This window comes from Bison bison, unplaced genomic scaffold, assembly GCF_000754665.1.
Source record: "Bison bison bison isolate TAMUID 2011002044 unplaced genomic scaffold, Bison_UMD1.0 scf7180017864223, whole genome shotgun sequence".
NCBI classification, from domain to species: Eukaryota; Metazoa; Chordata; class Mammalia; order Artiodactyla; family Bovidae; genus Bison; species Bison bison.
Genome location: NW_011494795.1, coordinates 1,503,007 through 1,511,899, shown reverse-complemented (window position 1 = coordinate 1,511,899; position 8,893 = coordinate 1,503,007). Strand labels below are relative to the sequence as shown.

The 8,893-nt window shown below is 46.0% G+C and overlaps 1 protein-coding gene across 3 annotated transcripts in view; it reads left to right on the top strand.

Annotated features, from left to right (window-relative positions):
• Positions 1-8,893, top strand: part of RSPH10B (radial spoke head 10 homolog B (Chlamydomonas)) — a 25,517-nt gene that overhangs the window by 3,464 nt on the left and 13,160 nt on the right. For all 3 annotated transcript variants that reach the window (XM_010845751.1, XM_010845749.1, XM_010845750.1), the window contains exons 3-10: positions 663-738; positions 1,987-2,055; positions 3,826-3,999; positions 4,207-4,292; positions 4,894-5,014; positions 6,280-6,456; positions 7,448-7,607; positions 8,244-8,365. In XM_010845751.1, coding sequence (XP_010844053.1) covers positions 663-738; positions 1,987-2,055; positions 3,826-3,999; positions 4,207-4,292; positions 4,894-5,014; positions 6,280-6,456; positions 7,448-7,607; positions 8,244-8,365 — 985 coding nt within the window. The remainder of the gene's footprint in view (positions 1-662; positions 739-1,986; positions 2,056-3,825; positions 4,000-4,206; positions 4,293-4,893; positions 5,015-6,279; positions 6,457-7,447; positions 7,608-8,243; positions 8,366-8,893) is intronic.

Here is an 8,893-nt window from a genome sequence, read left to right as displayed (position 1 = left end):
GGCAGCTCACTCTCCCCGCCAGTCTGTTCTCTGAAGCAGCCAGAGTGATCTTTTTAAGATGTAAATCTGGTCCTGTCCAACCCAGTTCTGAAAACCTTCTCATGATTGCTTCTAGAGCTTTGTACTTGATGGCAAGTCTTTATCTCAGCCCACCTGCCTGCCCACCCAGCTTCTGCCTCCCCTGGTCTCCCTCCCATCACTCCCCTCCTCGGTGTGGTCCAGCCATGCAGCTGAACTTGAGACGGCGGGCTCGTTCCTGCCTCAGAGCCTTTGCACCTGCAGTTTCCTCCTCCCAGGGATCCTCTTCTCAAGGTTCTTTGTTACCAGGTAACCTCCTCCTCATTCAGGGTCACATTCCCCGATCATTTCTTTCACAAAAACTAAATGTGGTCTGGAATTATCTTATTCATTTGTTTCCTTTTGATTGTCTGTCTCTCCTCTTTGGACCATAAACTTCTGAGGGTAGGAACTTGTTCACAGCCCAAGCCCCAGTACTTAGAAAGGGCAGGCACACAGTGGTCCTGGGGGCGTGGGTGTGATGCTTGTTGGGGGAACGTGAGATATCGTTTGCACGTCTTCACTGATACTCCTTTTTTGTTTTAATCCCCAGTCACTGGGGTTTCCTCACATGATTCACTGCCTTGAGCTTTATTTCACTGCAGCTATGAAGGGGAAAAAGTCCGTGGGCTGTATGAGGGAGAAGGGTTTGCCATCTTCCAAGGAGGCTGTACCTACCAGGTGAGTTACACGTTTTGGGACTGGGCAAGGCAGACAGTGTGGGGTGATCATCTTAGATTTGCGTCTTCAGAAACGCCCTCTGGAAAAAAAAAAAAAAAAAAGAAACACCCTCTGATTCCAATTCCAGAAGGAATTGGAAATACTTAATGCCGATTTTATTGTGAACTCCAAGTATATATTTTAAGGCAAAAACATGACTCAGTACAATTGAAATAATCATTTTAGATTTTTTTTTCCTTTTCCCAGTTTTAGATATTTTTTCCTTTTCCTGATTTTTATTTATTGTACAAACAACATTAAGGTCACTAAAGTAAATAACAAAGAGTAAAATTAAAATCCCAGCATCCTTTTGCCATACATTTTTTCAGTTTTCTCTGTCCTTTTTATTTCCTGAATGGATGAATCAGTATTTTTACATGGGCATATTGATTTTGTAGATAACACCTTGAACCTTTTTTTTTACTTAGGACTACATTGCTGTATTGATGTATGCTTTTCATAAGTTAAAAGTTGGTGGTAAAATGTACATTAAATTTACCATTTAAGAAAAAATATTTGCTATTTTTTAGTGTAAATTTCAATAATGTTGGGCTTCCCTGATAGCTCAGTTGGTAAAGAATCTGCTTGCAATGCAGGAGACCCTGGTTCCATTCCTGGGTCAGGAAGATCCACTGGAGAAGGGATAGGCTATCCACTCCAGTATTCTTCCCTGGTGGCTCAGCTGGTAAAGAATCCGCTTGCAATGCAGGAGACCTGGGTTCAATCCCTGGATTGGGAAGATCCCCTGGAGAAGGGAACAGTGACCCACTCCAGTATTCTTGCCTGGAAAATTCCAAGGGCAGAGGAGCCTGGCAGGCTATAGTCCATGGAGTTGCAAAGCGTTGGACACGACTGAGCAACTGAGGACATCTGGTCTAAATAATTAAAAAAAAGAAACTTTAAAGTTTGAAATGCAAAACCCAAAGCATATGAGTTTGAGTGGTAGTTTTCCAACAGCTTAGTTAGGAGAGGAAGGCTGAATTCAGAGCTCAGTTTAACAACTGCTTAGCACTGCCTGGTGTCAGTTTTAGGGACCTGAGTTTTTCTGGACTCCAAACCTTTTTAGAACCAGATGGACGCCAGTGTGGTACCAGCTCCCAGCTGGACCAGCATTTTGTGGAACACGGTTCCCTTTTAAGAGCTGAATCCCTGGGTGGCAGTTGTATGAAATCAAGATTGGGCCTAAGGCTTTGTTGTTCTGTTTTGAAGGGCATGTTCTCCGAAGGACTCATGCACGGACAGGGGACTTACATCTGGGCTGATGGATTGAAATACGAGGTAAAGCGTATAATATGTTGCAGTTCTAAACTAACTATGTAATTTAATGGTAGGTTCCCACAGGCTCCTAGCTAGTATCAGGGTCTCCTAACCACTGGGCGGTCCAGTGGTTAGGACTCTGCACTTCCACTGCAGGGGACCTGGGTTCGATCCCTTGTTGGGGAACTAAGATCTGGCCTACTGCATGATGCAGCCAAAAGGGGAAAAAAAAGATAGTTTCATAAAAATTGCTCAGCACATGGGTTAAAAAAATCCACAGACCCAAAGAACGGAGGTGACAAGTAAGTCGTTACGCTAGGGGCCCCTCTGTAAACTGTCACCAGTTTCCAGTTTTGTCTATATATTTGTTCGGAGATATTCTTCAGCCTCTCCCACCTTTTATAAACAGAGGTACTTTATTTACTTACTTTTTATTTATTTATTTGGCTGTGCTGGATCTTAGTTGCGGCCTTTGGGATCTAGTTCCCTGACCAGGGATCGAACCTCGGCCCCCTGCATTCGGAACTCACAGTCTTAGCCATTAGGCCACCAGGGAAGTCCCAGAGATAGTTCATTATACCCTCTCTTCTGCCCCTATATTTTTCTAGAGATCAAATCACATCCATTGACTGAGATCCATCGATTTTTACTGGCTACTTATGTTCCATGATATGGGTTTCACATATCCCATCTTGCTGGGCTGAGGGGAATATGTATTTTTAGATCCGTGTCTACACAGTGTGAGTGGGCCTGAAACGCTGCTCTGAAAATCACAGTTGCAGAGCTGCTAATGCAATGGTGTTTATAAGTCGTAATGAAAGTATTTAAAATGGAGGGCATGATGCACATATTCAAACAGCCAGGGGAGGGAAACAGGCACGTCTGGGCCAGGTTGGCAGCTGAGTGGCCTGGGCAGTGGGAGACGGGGCTGGGCAGAGCGAGGGGAGGGCGTCCCCCATCACCATCATGGAGGGAAGAGAGCACCTGAGGTCCAGGGCGGCCAGAGGATTGGGTGCCAACTGCCGTTTCAGGCCAGGCTTTCCCAGGAACGCATCTCTTCCCCCAAACCCTGCCACCTGGCCTGGCCTCTGGTTCATTTATCATCTCTGGAAGGTCAGGTGGAGCTGATTTCTGTAGACATTGCCCCCTCCAACACACACACCAGCCCAGTCAGGAGGGTTTACGGGCAGGGTTCCTGCTTCCCCAGACGCGTCCTCAGGAAGGTCCCTGGCCTCCTGGGACATCTGGTGGGATCTCACCTCCAGAGGCTCACGTTCCTGGAGAGGAACCCGAAGCCTCCGGGCTGAGGTGTGCAGGACCCTGTGCTGTGCACCCCTCCAGGGCTCCGACCACAGGGGATTATCTGGAAGGCGTCCCCGGGGCAGGCGGTCAGCTGATGTGTCTGCAGAGTGTTGGAGTTTCCACCGGCCATCACTGAGCCTGGCTAATGGTCAGCAACTCCTGGGAAGCAGTGAATTAGCCTCCCTTGAGGCGGGTTGCAGAGTCCAGGGTTGCCAAGGCCAGGCTTGGGAGGCGCCCCTGCACCGTGTCCCCTGCTGGCTTCCTGCAGCTCTGTCAGCTCACAGCCTTCCCGGTCATTCATTCCGCCTGGGTTTCTGCTCCATGCCAGGACCCGGTGAGGGAGGCTGGGCTGTGCGGGGATGGGAGGAGGGGGCTGGGGGCTCGGGGGGTACTCAGCCGTTGCCTTGGGAGGAAAGGCTGGCGTGGTCTCCGTGTGTCCAGGTGAGGGATCTCCCCGCTTGCTTCTTTCTGATGGCCGTGTTGCCACAGGGCGACTTTGTGAAGAACATCCCCATGAACCACGGCATCTTCACGTGGCCAGATGGCAGCACCTATGAAGGAGAAGTGGTCGGCGGCATGAGGCACGGATTCGGCATGTTCAAGTGCAGCACGCAGCCCGTGTCCTACATCGGCCACTGGTGCCACGGCAAAAGACACGGAAAGGTGGGCGAGGCAGCCACACACGTGACCACGTCCTCACTCACAAACCGGAAGCATGAGCCCGACTTTATGTCTTACTGAAGATGTCGTAAGGATGACGTCTTCCACATCCTTTAGATGCCATAAAATCATACGTTTCTATCTTTACCTTTTTAAAAAACCAGTTTTATGAGGTTTGATTTTTTTTTTTAATGGTATTCCTTGTTCTAGGGCTCCATTTATTATAATCAAGAGGGCACCTCTTGGTATGAAGGAGATTGGATACACAACATCAGAAAGGGCTGGGGGATAAGATGGTAGGTATCTGTGGTCTCCTCCCCTCCCCTGCCATGTTTCAGGTGCTAGCAAAAAGCATTTGTGGCCCCAGATAGCTTTTCCCTGAGGCTATTTAAAGATAAGGTGTAGAACTTACAGAGAATACATTTGCTGTATAAGCAGGGTGGAATATTTAGACTCAGCTGATGGAACCAAATATTTTGGGCAAAGAAATAAAATATCTGGGGCAAAATGTTAACCAATATTTTGGTTTTAATTATTTTAATTAAATATTTAAATTTTAATATTAACCAAAATATTAACCATAATAGTATAGGGAATTGTTTTTAAAAGATTTTTTTTTTAAAGCGCTATTCTTATCCACTTTGTCAGATAATTAAACGATCAAAAGATTTTATACAGTGATCTATTCGCCCCCCACCCACCCTCCACAACCCCCACCCCTGGGAGAATTGCTTTTGCAAACCTCATGCCTGTTGACTGAATTTAAATACAGGGAAGACTGTATGGGCACAAGGGCTGGATTTCTTCAAAGGCGTTTAGGGAGAAAGTTTAAGATAAAGTCCTTAAGGTAAAGGAACGTGAGATAACTGGTTTTAATTGTTTGGTCTGTGGTCCTAGTTACAAGTCCGGGAACATATACGAGGGTCAGTGGGAGAACAACGTGCGCCACGGGGAAGGTAGGATGAGGTGGCTGACGACTAACGAGGAGTACACCGGTCAGTGGAAGCACGGGGTCCAGGTACCAGCCGGTCTTAGCGGAACATACCCAGAGGCAGGGCTTCCCTGGTGGCTCAGCGGTGAGGAGTCCGCCTGCAATGCAGGAGACGTGAGTTCGATCCCTGGGCCGGGAAGATAATCTGGAGATGGAAATGTCAACCCACTCCAGTATTCTTGCCTGGGAATTCCCACAGACAGAGGAGCCTGGTGGGCTACAGTCCATGAGGTTGCAAAGGGTCAAACACAACTGAGCGACCGTGTAACAGCAGAGGCAGCAACCCAGCGGCAGACGCTCTGCGGACTCTCAGTCCGGGAATTGTTTGTTGGGTATCCTGTGGCAATCTGAAATTCAGGCAGTGTTAAATTTAGAAACTCCCGTGATGATTACTCGGCTAAATCAGCCTTTAAAAATTTTTCAATCTTCTTTTCCTTTTTCTATCATTTGGCCGTGCCACATGGCATATGGGATCTTAGTTCGCTGAGCAGGGATTGAACCCATACTCCCTGCAGTGGAAGTGCAGAGTCTCAACAACTGGACTGCCAGGGAAGTCCCTAAATCAGCCTTTTTTTTAAAAAAATTACTAAAGTATAGTTGATTGACAGTTTTGTGTTAATTTCTGCTGGATAGCATGGTGATTCAGTTATCTATATATATATATATATATTCAGTTATATATATTCTTTTTCATATTCTTTTCCATCATGGTTTATCACTGATTACCGAATATAGTTCCCTGTACACTAACTACAGTGGAAAGTTATTGTCTGTTCATTCTGTATGTGATGGTTTGCATCCGTGAATCCCAAACTCCCAGTCTTTCCCTCCCCTACCCCTTCTTCCCCTTGGCAACCACAGGTCTGTCCCGTGAGTCTGTTTTGTACATACAGGCATCTGTGTTGTATTGTAGATCGCACGTATGATCTATATCATACAGTGTTTGTCTTTTTCTTTCTGACTTCAGTCCAGGCCCTGTCGTCTCTAGGTCCATCCATGTTGCTGACGGCATTATTATTCCATTCTCTCTATGGTTAGATCAGCCTTTTAAAACATGCTGTTTTGTCAGCATCTAGTTTGCTCTAAAGGTCTCGCACACAAATTAGGTTCTTTGACTGGTAAATTCATCAGTCCCATGAGTCCTGTGACGACTGAGTCTGTGTGACTCCAATGCCCATGCTTTTTGCCCCTTCAAATGAGTCCCTGTATTTGATTCATACCTTATTTAAATAGATTCAGGTAAAAAGAGGAACTGTTTTGAGTATTTCTCATGGAAATTTGATTCTTTTCAGAACGGCCTTGGCACACACACATGGTTTCTAAAGAGAATCCCCTACTCCCAGTATCCTTTGAGGAATGAATACGTAGGAGAGTTTGTGAACGGATACCGCCACGGCCACGGAAAGTTCTACTATGCCAGTGGAGCCATGTATGAGGGAGAGTGGGTCTCCAATAAAAAACACGGCATGGTAAGTACAGACCTGTGAAGGTTGCATCTTAAAGGTTATGTAAAGGCATGACTTTCTCTACCTAGGAAACTGTATTAGCCATTTTGTGTAGGCTAACTTACCGATTTGTTAAGATGATTGTGTGGTGTGTTAGTTACTCAGTCATGTCCAACTCTTTGTGATCCCATGGACTGTAGGCCACCAGACTCCTCTGTCCATGGAATTCTCCAGGCAAGAATACTGGAGTGGGTTGCCATTCCTTTCTCCAGGGCATCTTCCCAACCCAGGGATTGAACCTGGGTCTTCTGCATTGCAGGCAGATTCTTTACCATCTGCGCCACCAGAGTAATTTCTAACATATCATCAATTTCCTGTATATTTAGAGTTTATTTAATTTGTGGTGTATGTTAGGGTGGTTTTGGTTGCAAGTAACAGAAAATCTAACTTAAATCTTTCTCTTCCATCCATCCATGTCTCACCTACCATGTCAGCTTCATTATTATGCTGCATTATTATTCCTCCCTCATGACTGCAAGATGGCTGTTGTGGTTCCAGGCTTCTCGCCTACATACCCCACTAAGTAGAAGGAGAGAAGAAACTCCTTTCGCAGAAATTTTCCACACATGTCTTTAGCTTTACTGAGCTGGATTGGGTCATTTGCCCACCTCTGAGTCAGACTAACTATTGGCCTGGGTTCGACAAATATCAAGATTAGTCCCCATTCTGTGATAGGCACCTCTGCTGGTCATTATTTAATAAGCCACATTCTGTGACCTAGGGGTGCTCAGGGTTATGGAGAGACGGTGGGGGATATACAGAGAGAGGAGAGGAAAATGGGAGTTGGAGAGAGGATCTACACGGTGACCTGAGACTCTATGAGCCTGACTGTGTGTGAACTAAGTGCAGATCTTAACAAATGAAAGCCTCCTATTGAAAAGATATTGATGTAAATTTACCAATGGTTTCTAAAAATCTTTCCCTAAGCTGCAAACATCTGTCTTTCTCTCTGCAGGGCCGATTAACCTTCAAGAACGGGCGTGTGTATGATGGCCCGTTTTCCAAGGACCACATGGCGGCGTTTCCAAACCTGGAAGGGGAAGTGATGAGCTACCCGGACTTGACTTCAGAGTGTGCCTTCGGGTGCCAGTGGTGCAGGCCCTCCGCCAGCGCCGGTAGGAGCGTCCACTTCCCGCTGGAGGAGGCTGATGAGTAACGCTGCGTCAGACTTAAAGTGTTGCTCGCTCACTCGTGTCTGACTGTTCTTGAGCCCGTGGGCTGTAGCCTGCCAGGCTCCTCTGTCCATGGCATTCTCTAGGCCAGAACACTGGAGTGGGTTGCCATTCCCTTCTCCAGGGGATCTTCCCGAAGCAGGGTTCAAACCCTGGTGTTTTGCATTGCAGGCAGATTCTTTATCACTGATATCAAAACATGTACCTATTATTTCAGAAGAAAAGACAAGTTTCCTGTGAGCAACTGTTGTCTTTAAAAAAAAAAATATATATATATATATATATGTAAAAGATTTATTTATTTGGTTGTGAGGGGCTTAGTAACAAATACAGGATCTTTTGTTAAATTGGGACATATGGGACTGAAATCCCTGACCAGGGGTCAAACCCCAGCCCCCTGCATTGGGAGTGTAGAGTCTTAGCCGCTGGACTACCAGGGAAGTCCCCACAACTGCCTTCTTATGGGTTTTTGAATACTCTTGTGTCACACTTTTGCAGAAAATCATTTTGACATAACGTTTGAAACATTTCAGTGTTGCTTTTCACAATTAATCCCCTGTATTTGCCTTCATTTGCTAGAAATCATGAGAAAGCTTGATGGCAATGAAAGTAATTCCTTGTTAGGCTCGAGCCTCGAGCTGGATCTGAGTTTATTGCTGAAAATGTACCCTGAGAGAGACCAGTCAGAAGAAAAGAAGCAGGTAAAAACCTTCTTTGTTAGAAATATGTATATATTTTGGGGGCTTAAATCTTAGCAGACTCTCCATAGTCTTGGGAAGATACTGTTGATGACTGCTGTTCTGTATCAAGTATCTTTTATACAACTGGGAGTCACTTGGCTTAAATATCCTCTTTTATTTAAATATCCTCTTATATCTTAAGATATAATTAAATATCTTAATTTTCCAGGATCCCAAGTGAGTGAGCCGGCTTCCTGAGAAAAAGGAAGTTCGGATGGAAGGACCCAGTGAATTACCCAGAGCTTCCCGGGTGGCTCAGATGGTAAAGAGTCTGCCTGCAATGCAGGAGATGTGGGTTCGATCCCAGGGTTGGGAAGATCCCCTACAGATGGATAGTGGCAGCCTGGTCCAGTATTCTTGCCTGGAGAATCCCGTGGACAGAGGAGCCTGGAGGGCTACAATCCACAGAGTCACAAAGAGTTGGACACAACTGAGTGACCACCACTTTGACTTTCACTTTTTTCCCAAGGGTCAGTCAACCCCTGCCCT